Source organism: Carassius carassius, chromosome 21 (assembly GCF_963082965.1).
Source record: "Carassius carassius chromosome 21, fCarCar2.1, whole genome shotgun sequence".
In the NCBI taxonomy this organism is placed as follows: Eukaryota; Metazoa; Chordata; class Actinopteri; order Cypriniformes; family Cyprinidae; genus Carassius; species Carassius carassius.
In genome coordinates this window covers 18,901,803-18,921,166 of record NC_081775.1, presented here as the reverse complement: position 1 = coordinate 18,921,166, position 19,364 = coordinate 18,901,803, and the positions used below count along the sequence as shown (strand labels likewise).

At 36.6% G+C, this 19,364-nt stretch overlaps 1 protein-coding gene across 2 annotated transcripts; it reads left to right on the top strand.

Annotated features, from left to right (window-relative positions):
• The first annotated feature begins 2,084 nt into the window (after positions 1–2,084).
• Positions 2,085–18,759, top strand: sema3h (sema domain, immunoglobulin domain (Ig), short basic domain, secreted, (semaphorin) 3H). Of its 2 annotated transcripts, none has more exons than XM_059503604.1 (17): positions 2,085–2,608; positions 6,674–6,828; positions 7,609–7,671; positions 7,785–7,904; positions 8,329–8,422; positions 8,520–8,639; positions 8,850–8,995; positions 9,434–9,548; positions 13,086–13,155; positions 14,229–14,373; positions 14,542–14,761; positions 14,859–14,947; positions 15,038–15,079; positions 15,424–15,578; positions 15,723–15,784; positions 16,392–16,534; positions 16,628–18,759. In XM_059503604.1, exons 1-17 carry the CDS (start codon positions 2,509–2,511, stop codon positions 17,042–17,044), a joined length of 2,256 nt encoding a protein of 751 aa, XP_059359587.1. In that variant the 5' UTR covers positions 2,085–2,508; the 3' UTR covers positions 17,045–18,759. The 2 variants fall into 2 exon arrangements, with proteins under 2 accessions (XP_059359587.1, XP_059359586.1); XM_059503603.1 differs by having other exon boundaries at positions 15,421–15,578.
• Positions 18,760–19,364: the final 605 nt, after the last annotated feature.

Here is a 19,364-nt window from a genome sequence, read left to right as displayed (position 1 = left end):
ACTGCTGCGTAAGTGCACCGAGCCTCGCTCAAACACCAGCCTTTATATACGCGCCTATTTTTAGCCCCAGCGCTTGAAGCTATTTTTAACCAATATGAGCTCATCGCCTTCCTGCTCATCCAATCAGAGCACAGAGGTGAGCACGTGTGTGGGCGGGAAGCACAGAGAGACAGCTGATGGAAACCGGGTTTGCAGCACGGGAGCGCGCAATGCCAATTTGAAAATAAAAATGAGATCAAATGAAATTAAACGATTATATTGTATCATTAAAATTATTTAAATACTAGCAATACAATACATTCACATTAATATAATAACAATAAATAATTGTAATATTAAGAAGGCTTAGGTCATTCAACACAAACATTACGCAGTTCCACAGTAACATAACAAAATGTTCTATTGGATGTGGTAGCAAGCGCTGTTTCTATTCAGTGGTGTGCTGACGAAACAGCATTAAAGGGGAACATGCCAATAGCAGGGTAGATAAAATGCTGAGGAAGGCAGGCTCTGTCCTGGGGACTAAACTGAACTCGCTGAAGCTGGTGACCAAGGGGAAAATTCTGTTCAAACTCTTAAGCATATTCAGTTCTAGATTGTAATGGACCGATGTCCCATTGAGGCACGAAAAGATCCTTTCTATTTATTGTTTGTGTGATTACATCTTCACACATTCCCCCCCCCCACCAAATAAAAAGGGGACTAAAAACATAAACTTTTTAAGTGGTCAACTGATTTAACTGTTCAACTGTTGTACAACACCGACACCTGGTGGCCAGTCATCATAACAGTCGAAGTTCTACTTCTAATTTCCACTCTGTAATCGATATTGAACTTTAGTATTGAACTGTATAATCCTCGTAAGATTTTATGTTAAATTAAGTATATTAGTTGGTACTGCGTATTTAGTGGTTTTCTCATTTAAATTATAGATAGGCCTACTGCTCAATCCAGCTGTATAGTGACGCTTGCCCTTTTCCTGAATTCTTAAACTAAGAAACACAATACTCTTCTACAATCTTTTGGACTTTGCGATACTTTCAAAGTAAAAAAATGGTAAATTCATTCAGCATGGACGAAAAGAAAGAAAACATCTCTCAGAAGAACAAGAAGAAGGTAGACTAAAGAGACACGGTGTAGAGGGAATTTAAATATGACAGCTGTATTGGTAGCTAATGTTAATGTATTTTTATAATAATAGTAATAATAATAATAATAATAATTCCTTACATTTATATAGCGCTTTTCTAAGCACTCATAGCGCTTTACATGAAAGGGGTGTTTTAGTTAGCTATCCATTGAAAAATTAACCTGCGTGCAGATGAATAGGCCTATATATATATAGCAGTTAATATTGTAATGTTGTTGCTCTATTTGCGATTTTGCTCTATTTGTATACACGTTAATATGCAAGTAGGAAAACAATTTAAGTAAGTAGCCGTGAAATAAGGGGAATAAAGTACAGTTTACCAGTTATTATAACAAAATATACCCCTGCATGATAATACAAGCCCCTCTGTGTATTTTGTTAAGTGTTAAAAATTGAACTGTGGCGTCTTATTAAAGAATTTTCTTATTTTTTCTTGTAACGAGGTATAGTATTAAACAATAATCATCTTTTAGTCGTTAGAGGGCGCCAAATCCACACAATTGCATCTCTGCTTCATTTTCATAATTTAAAGTACTATGATCCTTCAGAGTTGTGTGTGTGCTTGAGTTTTTGTGTGTGTTTGTGTTGGGGGGGGGGGGGATCACCCAGATAGCAATGGGGGTTTTGATTCTCATTTATCTTTTGATCTTTTTGTTAATTGTTTACGTGACCTGATTCAGCTACCATTAATTCTGATGCTGTTAGATTTAATTGGAGTGTGTGTGTGTGTGTGTGTGTGTGTATAATCCAGACAGTGAGGGTGAGAGATGAAAAGAGAAAAAGCCAACAAGAGATTTCAACAGCCATTAAGCAAATGAATCCTAAGAGAGAATCACATTCAGCAGCTGTCTTATTCTTAAAAAAAGATATACACAAAGAGGGAGGGAAGGAGGGAGGGATAGAAAGAAAGAGAGCGAGACAGGGGTGGGCACAATTGGGACAGTTCCCTCCTTCCCATCAGGGGAGTGTTTGAAAGAAAGGAGTGAATGATAAGAGACGACTGAAAGAGAGAGAGAGAGATCAGAAAGAGTTCAAAGATGCAGAGAGATGCAGAGGGAAAGACAATAACAGAGTGAACAAAACGAAGACAAATTCAGACGGCAATATTATAAAGATAGAAGACAGACCAAGAGAGGATTCTGCTGCAGCATTGACCTGAGCAGGATTATATTACACTGCACTGCACACACAAACACACACTTACGCAGAGGTGTGTGATGCTGACATCAGGTAGACACCATTTGTGTGTGTGATATTTCAGAGCAGAGTACGCAGTGTGGGTGTGTGTGTGTGTTTACTCCGAGCCAGAGTAGCATAGTGTGTGTGTGTGTGTGTGTGTGTGTGTGTGTCAGACAGCCATGAGGAAGATGCTGGCTCTCTTCTGCTTTATTTCACTGGCGGCACCTCTAACGGACGCATGGAGACCATCGCAACCACGACTGCACTTCCAACACTCAGGTGAGGCAACTGACTTTCCATTGACTTTTCTGTTGATATATAGGTGTTTTCAATCTCCTAACCCCACACAAACCTGTACTATTATTAATAATATTATTATAAAATAATAATAATTTTAAATAAGAAGAATTGAGTCATTCTGACTTGAGTCAACTATGTTACTATAATTAATTTAATTTATGTTCTGTTGGTCTGCATAGTTTATAGGACAGCACTCAGGTGAAACAACTGACTTTCCATTGACTTCTAATGCTTTTCTATTGGGCTCTTTCTATTAAACCTTTCTGCATCTATTCTTTCAACCCAGACATTCAACATTTTACTAACATTTTACAGGTTTTACTATCCTTGTGGACCCAGAATCACACAAATATCCAGTCTTTCTTTGCTCCATGCACAAACCCTTTCTCTCTTTTTTACCCAATTGTAATCAGCCGTGGTTGGAAAGAGGTATATCATGTGTGAAGACTGACACTGGTTTTGTATTTCTTCATGACCTAGAAAACCCTGTACAGATACATTCGTTGGTCCGTCACACCATTCTGCTATTAAGGGATGACTGAAAGTGAATGTAAGAGAAAATAAAGAGACTGTGTGTGAAATGTTTGTGTTTAGAAAGTTCTAGGGGTACACATCTTAATTAATCTGCGTACATCTGTATGAATGTGTGTGTTGTGTTTACTTGGATCTCTTAATTACCCAATTAGTCTTTCATTCACGCAGACTCGCAAAGGGTAGAGCATAAGTGTGTGTTTGTGTAAGGGAACGGCTGGTGGTTGATTATTATCCAGCTCATTTTGGCTTGATTTCCTCAATGAGATGATAAATGACAGCTCTTGAGTAGCACACACACACACACACACACACACACACACACACACACACACACACACACATACTGAGAATTTTGTGCCACTGGATACAAGTGAAATTAGATATCCAGTAATATGTCCAGCAGATCTATAAAATGCATTTTCCAGGTGGTTGGTTTTGATTGGTCACTTTGCAGTGGATTGGCCTTCAGTAGCTGTGATTATAACTAACACAAGCATCAATCAATGCACTATAACCTCTGCCAAGTGTGTGTGTGTGTCTGTGTGCATTTGAGTGCTATAATTATGATGTATACTCATATTCAGCCCAGGTCATAGGTCATGGTTAGTAGGTCTGACTGATGGAGAGTTGAGAAATTCCAGAACACAGCAGTGTGTGTTCACTAGTTTATTTTAGCTGTCTGTGTGTTTATGCATGCGCCTTGTGTTTCTCTGTCACAGACTTATAGACGCACCTGTTAACATTTCTACCACACACATATGAACATGCCAACTGGTGGATTGAGAAGTAATAGCTGATAACTCAATTTGCACAGGAAGTGTGGACTGTTTGTTCTTGTCTGCACTGTGGGAAACATTGTGCCCAAGAAAATACACCTTAACATACTCCCATCAACACTTTTGGTACAAGAGGTGTTTGCTTGTGAACAGGTTTTTGAATCACATTTTTACACAATACACATTACATTTGATGCCCATTTTAATTCAGTTTGTTTTAATTCCAACTGATTCACAAAGCTCTTGATTCAATTTTGATTCAGTTCAATTTAATGTCCAATTTGGTTACTTCTCCTTCGAGAATCTCTTTCAGCGAATGCATTGTTATGTTAGTTTTAACTCTATACTATAGTATTCATTGATATTTAGAATAAGTTTTAATATGTATATTTTCATTTTGTTTTTTAGCAAATTTTTGTTGTTTTTATTTTTATTATATATGTATATTTATATATATTTTTTAAACATTGATTTCAGTTTTAAATTGAGTAATTTTAATACTTCAACGTATTTTATTTATAAAGGCAACATGTCAAATATTTTATGTTTTTCATCTAATATTTACATTTTATTTTTATTTAGGCTATATTCCAAATAATGAAAACGATTTGTAACTGTTTTAGTTTTAGCTAACTACTAGTGTTTCATTTACTGATTCAAACAGTTTCATCAGAATTATTCATGAAAAGAAGCCGAAATATTTAGCCGAGTTATTTGTTCATGAAGCGCCAGTTGCATCTTGTCTGTTTCTGCATGCATTGTGTAATTTCGTTGCCAGTTTTTTATTTTTACATCACACTGAATACAAACCGGAAACTCACATTCACATCAGAAAACATTTGCTGACACCTACAATACAGGAAGAGCTGTACACTATCACGCTGACACTGAAAAAGGCATAAATATACAAGATTGATCTTTGGGGTTTCATTGATATTGGTATCCATAAAATGAAGATTACGAATAATCTGAAAAGAACATGATTTATACCTTTTTTAACCTATAAATTGTTGCTAGTGCACTCTTGCACTCATGTGCATGTTTATGTATAAGTTAGCCAATGTTTCTTAGCTGTGTCATATGCCACATATTTGCATTAATTGAGTAATTCCACATCAGTCTTTGATTGAGGTAATCTAATGTTCAGATACACACTCACAGCTTGTGTGTGGTTAAATTTACAGCACTAAGTCTGTATGTGGCTAAATATACCCTCAGCTCATAGAATGATGGACAGAAGGGTTTGTTACTCACTCTTTGTTTGTGTGTGTGTGTGTGTGTGTGTAAGACAGAAAAATGACAGTTGTAGTAATTTTTTAAGACCATCAGAATGTCTCACTGTTTGTCTAATTTAGTTTATGGGTAAAAAGTTCATGAGTCAAATTGATTACAGTCTGGAGCAGGTTCTGGACCACCTAGTCATGAAATCTCCCTCACTTCCTGCTAAACACACTCGAGACAGGTGGAATACCAGCCCGTAATCCATCAGTGATTTTAGCACACACACACTAACACATACACACCCTTGTTACCACAGCAACTGCCCCCAAGACAGGGGGCACTGGTACCACTAAGAAAGAGCCAGGAATGCGTTGTGACAGATTGTGTGCATGTCCCTCGTGACAGCTGAATTTTTTTAGTGTGTGTGGGTGAGTAAGAGAATATTTTAAAAGAGTGATAAAGATGCAAACCAATAGAACAACCAATGTAATATTTGCATTTTTTACTGCTGTTTTTCTTTTCTTCTTTTGATGTATTACAATATTATTTGCTTCAAGCTCACTGTAATTAATGGATTTCTTATGATTCTCAAGGTGTGTTTTTCAATCTTTTTGTCTATTCGATTCATCTCATGCGTTTTTTTTATCTCTGTCTGTCTCTTCATATTTTTGAACAGGTTTTTCTGCCCAAAGGTGAGACTGTCTGGTCCACATATGAGTTTATATGGGTTCATTGTGTTTAGGAAAAGTACAGAATACAATTTTACTCTGGTGGATAGCTTTAAATGTATTGCAGGAAATTGTTTACCCACAAAAATAAACATTCTATCATCATTTACTCATCCTTATGTTGTATCAAACCTGTGGCTTGGCTTTATGTCTTCCATGGAGCACAAAGGAGATGTTTTGAACAATACTGGTTGTCTCTGATGCTTTAAGGTTTTAAAAATTATGTAAAAGTGAAACTTTTGTTCCAATTCCTATGATAGCTTTGTGTAAGAAAGAGAGGTCAAATTTAAGTCATCATTCACTGAGTTTCTTCTCCTTTAGCGGGCTTCTTAATTAATGGCTCTGGATCACTGAGCCATTGATTTTTCAGTTATTTCTGCTGAATACTAATTTAAAATGAGGTGTGTTCCTCAAATAAAACTATCATACAACTTCATTGCACATGAGTTGTAGACCATTTTATTATATGGTAATTTTAGATCACACTAAAAACAGCTTCATTCATTGTAATTATATTGTATAAACTGACCAGGATATTCTTCAGAAATTCACCCTCAGTTGCATGGCAGAAAGAAACCCTCATTCTCTGTTTTTTCCCCTTTCCCATAAAAACAATAAAGCGGAATTGCATTTTCTTTATTGGCCTGTCAGAAATAAAGGATTTGTGATGGAAAACCGCAATGCTGCATATTAACCGAATTCAGCCACGAGGGTCTACTCATAACAGAGATGTATGAAATAATCTGTCGACTTTCTCTCTGTCTCTCCGTCTCTCTCTGTCTTAGAGCTGGTGCTGAGCGGCAGGCTCATGTCTCTCTCTGTGCCTGCTGGGGATCTGAACTCTCTGTTGCCAGGTGAAGATGGTCGTCATCTTTACATCGGTATGAAAGACCATCTGCTGTCCACGAGCCTAGATGATATTACTCAAACCCCCCGCAAGGTACGTACACACCCAAACACACACAGGCTCACATATATTCCTCATTCTTAAATAAGGGAAATTCTGTCATTATGTTATCTCATTTTAATGTGTAACTGAAAAGGAGACGTTTAACAAAATCATACAATGAAAGTTTGGGCTGTCAGGCTCCGAACATCAAAAATCAAAATAAAACCACCATAAACAGCTTGTATTTTACACAAAACTATGATATGGCATTAGAAGGCTTGGAATATATGATATATAAATCAAATGAACTGATGTTATAATACTTTTATGGTATTTTTGAAGCTAGACAGTCCTGGTCACCATTCACTTTCATTATATGGAAAAAAGCAAGTTGTGAGAAGTAAATAACAAGAATTTTAGAGAGATAGTAAAGTTCACCGAAACATGCTGTAGGATCAAACAAGAAAGCTTTTACTAGCAGATCTGTCCCAGGCTAAAAAACATTTTCCATTCGCATTGAAATTGAAAAACACAACTTTTATTGCATGAAGGCCCCCCTGTGAGTGTCTTTGTGAAAGTTTGTGTGGGTAAGGGTGTGTGTGAGCCCATCCCTGCTTGTCTGCATAACTTAGTGTGTATTCATAATGATTTGATCTGAGTAATGCCAGGGTGGCATTCAACTGTAATTCCTCACATGCTACATGATGAAATCAGCATATGCAACAACATTTAATATGACTAAGAGGAACTTTTATGCACACTTGTGCAACAGATTAGATTCACATCTGTGTGTGTGTGTGTGTGTGTGTGTGTGTGTGCGCTGTATTTCAGATATACTGGCCTGCAAGTCCAGATCGAATCCAGAACTGTATCATGGCTGGAAAAAGCCTGCAGGTAAAACATTATTTTATGAAGCGCAGCTTATTTAGAAAGATGTTCTTGCACTGTTTAATTGCAAACAAAACCAATTCAATCCTCACTGTGATAGTTTCATTTTTATGTCACAGACGGACTGTGCAAACTTCCTGCGTGTGTTAGAGCTGTATAACCAAACACATCTTTACGCCTGTGGGACTGGAGCGTTCAACCCTCGCTGTGCCTTCATCCCAACCAACCTCTTCCTCAGGGTAAAGGACTACATTTCACAGCATGCACACCTTCCACATAAACTCATCATGTAATATGCATGTCTCAGGTGATAGAATAGATAGATTAAACTATTTTGTGAGCAATTATATTGCTAATAAATGAATTAAAATGAAATTTTATTTATTAAATTAGAAAAAAAAAATAAAAAACAATTCATAATAAAATAAAAAGTGTTTTTATACATATGTAAAATAAAAGTTATATATATATATATATATATATATATATATATATATATATATATATATATATATATAAATATATATATATATATATTAATAAATTAAAATATTCTTAATTATTTAAATTAAACTTAAGGCGGTAACATATCCAAACAGAAAAAAATATATATTATTTATTAAAATAATGAAAGTATAATTAGATTTTTAATTTGAATTTCAGGCCGAGGAACAAAGGCTGGAGTATGAAGACACTGAATCAGGGAAGGGAAAATGTCCTTATGACCCTCACCAGAGAACAGCTACTGCCATGATAGGTAAGACAGCATGTTTATAGTTTGTGTGTAGTTTATCTGTTTGTGTGAGAACATGCCAGTGTAACTCTGATCGAAATCTTCATGCATGTTTGTTCAGACGGAGAGCTGTACGCTGGTATCTCATCTGACTTTCTAAGTCATGATACCGCTTTTATTCGGAGTCTGGGGGAGCGACATGCGATTCGCACCGAACAATACGACTCTACATGGCTGCAAGGTGATATATGTGCATGTACAACCCACACATACACCTGAGCTAGCACTAACACTTACACTCACACCTACAAAAATACACTCAGCTTGTTGACAGCAATTAAAGATGCATTGTGTTCTATCAGTTTAACACAAGAAAATGCTACCATATTGTTTAAACAAAAACAGATATATGTGTAAGTTAACTGTAATTGTGACTTCTCGCTCTCTTCAGGCGCTGAATTTGTCCATGTCACAGCGATGTCAGAGAGTGATAATGAGGAGGATGATAAGGTCTACGTGTTCTTTACTGAGCGTGCACAGGAAGCAGAGGGGGCTGCTGGGAAGGTCCTCTATTCTAGAGTCGCCCGCGTCTGCAAGGTATCTAATAGTGTGTTCCTACGTGCCTAACCGCACTTGTGTGGCTCCTGTGCCTGTATGACCACCTCTGTGAATCTGATAGGATGTGCTCTGCGATATGTCTCTGACTGTTCCTCTGGTGGATTTCTGTCATTTTTATATTTTTTTTATACAAGGGTTACATACAGATCCAAACAGAAATAAATGTAATATTAGTCAAATGTATTAGTATTATAATACCAATAAAAAATATATGGTATTAGCAGGGCACATGTCTAAAAAAGTAGTAGGGACAAGTCCAAAAAAGCATGGTACATCTCAAAAACATGATATTATTGTGGTACATGTCCAAAAAATATAGCAACAGGGTACATGTGCAAGAAAACATGGTATTAATGTAGTGTAGTATGTAGTATGGTACTACATTAGTGTGTTTATATCTCTTTCTCTCTTTTTCAGAATGATATTGGTGGTCAGCGTAGTTTGGTTCATAAATGGAGCACCTTTCAGAAAGCTCGTATTGTTTGCTCCGTACCCGGACCTGACGGCATACAGACACACTTTGACAAACTCCGTGAGTAATAGACACCTTCAGATAAATGCCACACACACGCACAAAAAAAAAAAAAAAAAATAATAATAATTTTCACTCCCGCTTGATTACCTAATCAAAGTGTAAGCAAATCTCTCAAATTAAATAAGGCTTTGAGATAACATTATACATTTTTTTGAATATAATTTGTACTGTTGATAAAGTGTGTGTGTGTGTGTGTGTGTGTGTGTCTTATGCCAAAACTTGCCCTGATTTATGGAACAAAGTTTATCAGTAGACTCACACACACCACACACAGACTCAGACAGAAACCGGTTTCTTATCAATCAGTCTGTGTAAACAAAGACCTTGCATAGAATAAACAATTCTTGAATCCTCATTCTGACTGAAGTTTTACTGTAGTCTCATACTCATATATCTATAAGATATACATGTTACAGCACATACAGTACATGTTCATCTCAGTTATCAGTGATGACTACACTGAAGATAGCACGTCCCCTAACTATTCCACCCAAATATCATATAAAACAAGCAATAATCAGAAATCAAGAACGGGTTCCATATCTGGCTGCTACTTTATCAAATCTGCAAGCGGCTCTGAAAGGAACTATTCATTGTCCAGCACCATGGCCATCTTTAAACAGCTGAGTTTATGTAATTTGTTTAATCTCAGTGCATGTCCAGTTATGTTCACTTATTAGGGACTTGTGAAATGTGTTTATTTCTTGGCCTACCAAAGTATTTAGATCATCTGAATCTGCTTTGTACTGATTAGTTAACATTTTAATACTTACTTGTGACTGTAAAAATGTTCTGATGATTATATAATGCAAGCATGTTGTAATGTAAATATGCATCTCAGCTGCATTATGGTGGTAATCTATAAAAATTCTCTTCTCTGTCTTGTTTACATTGTGCTCCATGGCCTCTAAACCACTACATCTGCCATAATCTCCCCCTGCATCACGGACCCTCATCTTGCTATAGTTATGATGGCCCAGACCACACTGCAGTCAGTGAATGTTAATCAGGAAAAGCGAGCTTATAGATTGTATAAAGAAACATGCATAAACTGACAATACGATGAGTCAGATACAGTTTAAGAATTGCTCTTAAAAGTGTAGAGTTAGAATTGTAAGTTATTGTGAAATATGGTCCAGATGAAGTTTAGGTCCTTAAGAAAAAATGGACTGGCGTGTGTTTGGGTATGCAAGATTGAAGATGCTCCAGAATGCGTCACGGTCTGGTGTAAATAAGTTTAGATAATGTCTGTGTGTGTGCCACCAGTTTCTGTGGCTGTGAATTTGAAGCTAAACTGAATTAGTGTATGCTATGTTTTGGATTTTAAATAATGTTAAGTTGATTCACTGAGTTGGTGTGTGTGTGTGTGTGTGTGTGTGTGTGTGTGTGTGTGTGTGTGTGTGTGTGTACGTGTACATGTACAGAACTGTTCCAAAGATTGTGATTGGTTAGATTTTTCTTATTTGAATAATTTTTTTTTTTTTTTTTTTTTGACTCATTGGATGGAAACGGTGGTTCATTCGCAAATGTTTTTATGTGATATTCCAATTTTGCACATAAGTTAAATTTGAATCTTTAAGTGGAAACATAGCTAGTCTTACATGATCCTTCAGAAATCATTCTAATGTGCTTTTGATAGAGAGAGGGATAATATATATTTAAATACATATTTGCTCTAAAAGTTTAATGTTATATATTTCAACATAAACACCTTATAGGAAATTATTCCTTATGGTTATATACAGACGTGTTTTCAAAAAGTGACCTAATTTTCTTGAGTTCACCCTGAATGTTTTTCATTTTTGAACCATATGATGATAAATATATTTAAAAATGAGTGCACAATTGTATGTGCCATTTGTCTTGGTGGTCTGCTGAATGTTTTGAAGGCCGCCAGTATCTGTGTGTGTGGATTTTCACGTCTCCGGTGACACCCCCATCCTGTTTCCACATAACCTACTGGCTACCTCAGGATGAAGATGAGGGAGGAGAGCAGAGAGCAGGAGGTTAGGAGGGATAAGGACGGATAGGGGCAGGATAGAGAAGTGTCAACAAGTGCAGGGCAGACAAAACTATCTGCCCTCAAGGAGAAAAAAAGCTTTTGTTGGATGAAATTGACACAACTATAGCATCCCCGCAAAAGTGAAAGAGAAGAAGAGCCAGGGAATAGGGGTTAGTGAAAACAATTAGAAAGAGAGGGAGGAGGGGTTGAACAGAAATGAGGCATAGTAATGGGACTTAGAGGGATAGAGGGAGTGTGAAAGCTTAATTAAAGGGATTCTTTTGGTTTGTGTGTAAAATATGAGGGGAAAATGGTTTTCTGTGTTTATGTCTGTGTTTATGTGTGCGGTTAGAGCCCAGAGCGGTGTGTAATAAAGGTCTCATCCATTTTATAGTACTGATCTAGTTTATGTTCTAAGTTTTTAACAGTTTACGAGAGTCAGTAAATCTATCTCAGATTTCAAAAGCATATCCGCAGTAGCGTGAATGTTTAACACTGTGGTTTCCAACTGGTGGGTTGTGCCCCGTATCTTTTATTGTTGTCAAGGGCCGTGTGTTTGATCAAACTCGCTTAGAAATTTGAATGTTTAAAAAAATAATAATAATAATTTCCTGTGCTCACCAAAGCTGCATTTACAGTACAAGATCTTTCAGAAATCAATCTAATATGCTGTTTTGGTGCTCAAGTAACATTCCTTATCAATGGTGAAACCAGTTGTGCTGTTTATTATTTTTGTTAAAATGGTAACACTTTTATTTCAGGAATCTATTATAAATAGTAAGTTTTATAAAAATATATATTTTTTTCTAACAATGTAAAATTCTTTACTGTCACTTTTGATGAATTAATGTGTCCTTGCTATATACATACATTAATTTCTTTAAAAAAGCAGTCTTACTGACCCCACTCTTGCATATTGTTTGGCCTGTGAAGTTCATGGTCATTTTCATGTTACATTTTTGTTTACTTTTAATAGTTTAAAAAAAAATTTTTGTATTGTTTTTGGCCATCACTTATTGTCCAATGTAAAATTTGGGTCCTGAAGCAAAACCAGTTGAGAAGCACCATCTTAATGTGTGTGTGTGTGTGGGTGGGTGTGTGTGTGTGTGTGTGTGTGTGTGTGTGTGTGTGTGTGTGTGTGTGTGTGTGTGTGTGTGTGTGTGTGTGTGTGTGTGCGTTTGTTTGTTTGATTTGATAAGGTGTATGATCGTATCTGACATGGCTGGAATGCGAGAATGCAGAAATGAACTAGCATATCTCCCCCAAGAGCACAAGTTTATTGTGAAGATATAGGTGTTTTTGTCTGGATGTGTGAGTGTTTTTGAACAGAAATTAAACCACAAAAATGTTGCATTACACATGTTTGTTTGTTAAAGAAAGAGAGTGTGACCAGGTAAATATTCTTTTCATGAGTTTATATAGCCTTGAGAGGGAATAAGAAACCACACACACTCACTCTTTCTCATTTGCATTGACAAAAGCACGTACAAAGCATGTTTAATATTCTAAACCTGTTTTTTGTTTTTCTGTAGAGGATATTTTCACTCAGCGTGGAAAGGACAAAAAGAACCCCCTCATCTATGGGCTCTTCACAACTACCAGGTGAGTCTTAAAAACTGACCTGATATCAGATTTTCTAAATTTCATGGTAATGACGCGCCTTTGAGCTAAGAGAAGATATTAAAAAGGAAATTTACTCAACTTCAAGTCACTGCAAACTCATTTCACTTTCTTAAACAAAAACAATCCTTTTAGATTTTTCTTGAGACTGTCCTTGAATACTTTTTTTTTAGACTAAAAGAGATGTTTAGCAGAATGTTGGTGCTGCTCTTTTCCATAAAAAAAAAAAAAAAAAAAGTGGCTATGGACTGTCAAAAAAATCATCATCAAATTAGTCGACATGACTTATGTGTTACATTCCAGGTCTTCTAAAGCTATTTTAAAAGATTTGTCTGAGAAAAAGACTATAAATATAAGGTGTTCTAAGAGCTAAGAGCTTGACGGCCCCTGGTGACCCTTCACTTTAATTGTATGGAAAAGATAAACGTGCACATCATGACAGCCCAGTGTGTTTATGTGGTTAAGGGTGTGGATAAAATTGCACTGAGTCATACTTTCCAGCTGGCCTAAGACGACATTAATGATGAGCCCATGATGTTTAAAACACATTAGAAGTTGGACCAATTTTATATCAGTGATCTCAAATAGCATATGCCTTCATCTATCTTTGTGAAAATATGTGTGTGTGTGTGTGTGTGTGTGTGTGTGTGTGTGTGTGTGCCTAAGGTTTTGGAGAGGGCTGCATAGGGTGGAGTGCACAATGAAGTATGAATATAAAAAAAGCTGTATGGAAAGAGTGACAATGTTATTGCTCTCTGCTAAGCTGTTCCACTGAATGTGTTAAACATCTCAATTCAGATCAGGTGACATTTTACCCTCAACTGAGGAGTCGGTGCCTTACTGCCAGCTAGCTTTACGTTTGACCTGACGTGCAACTTTCATTTGTGCCACCAGAGCTTGGTTTTAATTGGATTTATATCTGGTCAAAAGCATGTTTGTGAACTGAATAAGATTAATTCTCTTGTTTTGGTACATTGTGATTGCTAATTGATCCTGTCAATCAATTAATAATTCATGTCTCTATTATTATGTGTGTTTGTTTCCTCTCCCAACAGCAATGTCTTGAATGGATCCGCTGTGTGTGTTTACCGCATGCAGGACATTATTCGAGCTTTTAAAGGAAATTTCCTTCATAGGGAGGGTCAACAGTACAAGTGGACAGAATATACAGGCAGAGTTCCCTATCCTAGACCTGGAACAGTGAGTGTTCCCATACGATAAGATGATTTTATTTTTTTTTATGATTATGGACTATTAAAATTATAATCTTTTCTTAAATTATAATAAAATGAAAAGACTAAAAACTAAAATCAATCAGGTGAAAATCAGTTTCTGGACCATAACACTGAGTTTTCTGTCAATGTTCAGTGTCCCAGCAGCACATATGGAGGGTTCAAATCAACAAGGGAATATCCTGATGAGGTCATCTTCTTTAGCCGCACACATCCTTTAATGCAAGAAGTGGTACATCCTCTTGGAGGTCATCCTTTGCTCATCAGAGTGGGCGTGTCTTATAAACTGACCCGCCTCCTTGTGGACAGAGTGGAGGCGGTGGATGGACAATATGATGTGCTGTTCATTGGTACAGGTGTGTGTTTGTGATGAATACTGTAGGTTTACTGAATTTTTGACTGACCTGTCCATTTGGTTTTTAAATATTATGTGTATTGTATGTGTGTATTCAGATTCTGGCCTGGTTCTGAAAGCAATTCACCTGCCTAAAGCCAACGGACAGAATCAGGAGATCACTCTGGAACAGCTGCAGGTTTTTAAGGTAAAATCTCTTCAGATATAACATCCCAGATTCATATGGATGATCTTTTGTGCTTGAAGGATTAACTGCTCATCTCCTGTCACTCAACAGAACAAGTCACCAATCACTACCATGACGCTGTCTAAAAAAAAGGTACCATGTTCATCACTGAAAGCACACATACACAGACATATACATGTGAGATACACCGACACACTTTTGTAAACCTTTCCAACTTGTCGTCATGGCAACGTGAGAGGGTGGAAGATATTTAAAATGAGACTGTGAGTTTTCACACATTTGTTCCATGAAACACTCACTGAAACCTGAAGATCTGGGATGGAAAGAGCTCTGTAATTCTGAAGATGTGGTTTAGATGTTTGCGTTTCTGACCCAGTTTTTTGCTGAAAAAAAAGTGATAACTAACATCACAGCCCATATCATTGTATCTTTGTGTGTGTGTGTGTGTGTGTGTGTGTGTGTTTTGCTTCCAGCAGTGGCTGTTTGCTGGATCAGCAGAGGGTGTGATCCAATTGAGTCTGTTCCACTGTGATTTGTACGGCCAAGCCTGTGCTGAATGCTGTCTCGCTAGAGACCCATACTGCACCTGGGACGGCCACTCTTGCAGCCCTTACATGCCAACTGCACGCAGGTGACACACATCTCACACTTGTATGGGCAGGTTGTTTGATAGAATTCATTACATCAGCGGTTTCTTGTACACTGAAACCGGAAAGTATTGGTATTTGGGATATCTGAAATAAATCTGATCTGAAACATTCCTCCCTGTCTGCAGAAGAAACATTCGTCAGGTTAACGATGACGGCAACCCGCTGAACCAGTGTGTCAGACAGGGAGGTAAGAGACACAGGCAACCAGACATTTGCTATTGCTAAACAACCTGCTTTAGAACAGCATGGTCATTTTTGTTTTTATTTATGTTTTTATGATTTCATTCATTGCTCATTAAATCTGGGTTTAAACTGAATGGTTGAATAAACGTTCACCATATGGGCCTTTAGAAAAACACTTACAGTTAATGTAAAGTAATTAAATCATGCAAAAAATAGAAATGCAGTGCTTGAGGTGTGAAATGCTGTATGTGCACAATACATTCAATTAAAACTCAAAATAATAATAATAAGAAGAAGAAATGTATATATAATATAGAAATAATTATTTTTATTTGTAATTTATAATTAATAATAATTGTAATAATAAAAATAATGTGAAATTCATTAAAAGATAAACAAAATACATAATAATAATAATAATTATTATGAAATAATATTATGTGAAAACAACATGCACTAACTATTATTAGTAATAATAATTATGATTATAATTGATGTTGTTGTTATTATTAAATTATAAATTTAAAATTTAAATGTAATCGAAAGCTCTAATTCTTTCATTTAATTTATGTATTCACTTCACTTTACTTATTCTATTCATTGTTATTCAGCTGGTCTTCAGGTGGACGCAGAGGAGAAGACACAAGTTGTTGCCTTGGGTAATAGCACCTACCTGGAGTGTCTACCCAAATCTCACCATGCCACAGTCACCTGGTTTAAAGACGTAGGCGAGAACAGTTTGGAGCAACGTAAGGTATATGCACACTCATGCATGAACTAAAAACATGACCAAATATTGAGCTATATTTCTAAATTTATCTCTAAATTTGAACCTTCTGTCTTCCAGGTCACATCTGGGGAGCAGCTGGTTGTCATTGAAAGGGGAATCCTCATTCCCCGGGCTGAGCTTAATCATGGTGGCATTTATCATTGTCAGCTTGAAGAGCATGGATTTCGCTGGACAGCCGTTACTGTTCGTTTAATTGTGTGGAGCCCCGCTCTGCACCCCACCCTTGCCTCCACCCAGCCATGGTACCAGGATGTGATGGCATTGATCAACCACGGCAAACTGGAGCGACACTGCAAAGAACTCAGTCAGCATCACAACAACAAGGAATCAGGGAACCACAAGCATAACAAACAGGACAGAAAGAGAGCAGACCGGCACAGGCAAAGAGGAGGGGGGGAGAAGGAGAAAGGAAGGGGGCGGAAGAACCGGAGCCGAATGCAGAGTTCAGCACAGAGGCTGCCGAGGAGTGCATAGACCAAATTACAGGTGTTTAGAAAAGCTGCTCAAAACAAAAGAATACAACAAAACATGCAATATACACAATACATGTACACAGTATCATAATAACAGACATTTGCTTTGTTTCAAAACCTAATGAGCTGCCTGCATGCAAGTTTAAAAGAAAATACATGCAAGAGGGAGGATGACAATAGAAAATTTTACTTACATTTCATTCAATTCTTTCAAAGAAGTGTATCACTATAGAGTGATCAAAAGTTTGGATGCAACACGATTTTGCATTAAACTGATCAAAAGTAACAGTAAAGACATTGTTACAAAAGATGTCAATTTTAAACAAATGTTGTTGCTCAAAAAGTTGTAGCACTGTGTCCAAAAAGTATAAATCAGCACAGCTGTTTTCATAATTGATACTAATAATAAATGTTCCTTGAGCACCAAATCAGCAAATTAAAAATTATTTCTGAAGGATCATGTGATGCTAAAGATTGGAGTAATGGCTGCTGAAAATCCAGCTTTGCCAGCAAATTAGTAAAAATATATTAAAATAGAAAACAGTTATTTTACTTCACTGTATTCTTGATCTAAAAATGCAGCCATGGTGACCATGAGACTTAACTACACTTTAATGAGTTCGGTGATTAGTAGAATGCTGCCTATGTAGGCAATGAGGCAGCTCACCCAGTTTTGGAACAAAGCTAGTATCTGAATCATATGAAGGATTGTTATCGAGCAAATTAACAATGATCTGGTATAGGTGTGGTCAAGAAGAAGTGTTTACTCTAGTATTAAAAACCAATTGATTATTTGAGGACTGTTTTAAGCATATTTGACCATTTTTTAAGGCAAGGGAGTGTCCCCAAATTATCCTCTGTTGAAGAAAAGACAAATCTTCCAAAGTTAGGGAGCATCTTAAAATGTTCTTTGTTTAAAAAGACTTCAGTGTTGATGGCACTTTTTCATCTGTACTGAAATGTATTGGCTTATTTATCTTTCATGGTATTTATTTTCTTGTGTTTTTGTGCTTTGTGTTTATTGTCTTGCATTTTAAGTGTAAAAATTGTACATGCTATTATTTTCTCTTTAATATTTAAATAGGGTGTAATTCTGTCTCTGACGTCACTCATTAAGGTTTCAAGACATTTATTTAAATGAATTGACAAAAGAAAAAGTCCCAAAATGCAGCAGATCCTGTAGGATGATGAACGATGAGTTTCTCCGGGGATCGATGGAGGCACAAAGGGTGCGTTATTTTACAGGACTGAAATGGCAGCTACTTTCTTCTGCACATGGACGATGCACAACTGCCAAGAACTTTGGCACCAGCCCTGAAAGGCCTCCATTCAGAAGGATGGAAAACCAAAAATTAAATTAAGAAAAAATGATTTAAAGGCTTTAAAGTACAGTACAAACAGAGAGAGAAGAGGAGCAAATTCAAATGCGGTCAGACCCAAACCACATGACAGAGACAGAAGCAGTGATCTGTGTATATGTTGGAGCAGCTCGGTTCGCCTTGACTTGAATGTTGTTAACAGTCAGAAAATAAACAAAGAAAATGTAGAATAGATGTTTCATGTTTTACATATGAAGAGGTAAATCCTGCCTCAATTATTTAAACCTTGTGAAACATGTGACTTTGTCTTACCTTTAACTGTAAATCTGGTTTTCATTAACGGACTCTGAACCTTGAATAAAGTGTTTTGGAAGACTCTCATGAAATTGAGAGAAAAAGAACAGAATTCAGCATTGCACTACTTAATGTATTCCACTTTTTTTTATAATAATAACATTCACATACAATATAATGCTTTATACAGTACCAGAAAAATGACTGAATATGTATTTTAGTCTGTATAATACAAACAGAAAAACACTCTCACATGCACAAACATGTGCTGGAATTTTCTCTGGCCACTGCTTGCTGTGTGACAAGCATTTGAATTCCATGAGCGCATTAGTGTATATTGCATTCTGCTTATAAATGACAGGACACTGGGAAATTGACTGGGCGGGTTGCCTTGGATACAGCTGCCCCTTAAAACACAGAACTGAATACCAAATAGAGTCGGAGAGCCTATATGTGTGTAAATGAGATTGGTGATGCAAATAAGGAAGTGAGGGGGAGAGAGTGGAGGAGAAACAGAAAGAAAATTAGAAAAGTTGCTCTATTTTATGTCAAGGAAGATGACTACATTGATGCAGTTCAATATTTACTTGAATTAATTCACTGTTTTGATCTTATTTAGCACAATTATTCAGCATATATTATACCACAGTTAAAAGAAAAAAAAAAAGAAAAAAGGTTATCAAAGTATAATAATTTTCTCCACCTCTG

What these genes read in the sequence shown, in the direction of transcription:
- sema3h (XM_059503603.1), top strand. Translation starts at nt 2,509, where the DNA reads ATGAGGAAGATGCTGGCTCTCTTCTGCTTTATTTCACTGGCGGCACCT. An exon ending in CAACCAACCTCTTCCTCAGG is followed by an intron (nt 7,905 to 8,328) that starts GTAAAGGACTAC and finishes TTTGAATTTCAG; the next exon opens with GCCGAGGAACAAAGGCTGGA. An exon ending in GACACACTTTGACAAACTCC is followed by an intron (nt 9,549 to 13,085) that starts GTGAGTAATAGA and finishes GTTTTTCTGTAG; the next exon opens with AGGATATTTTCACTCAGCGT.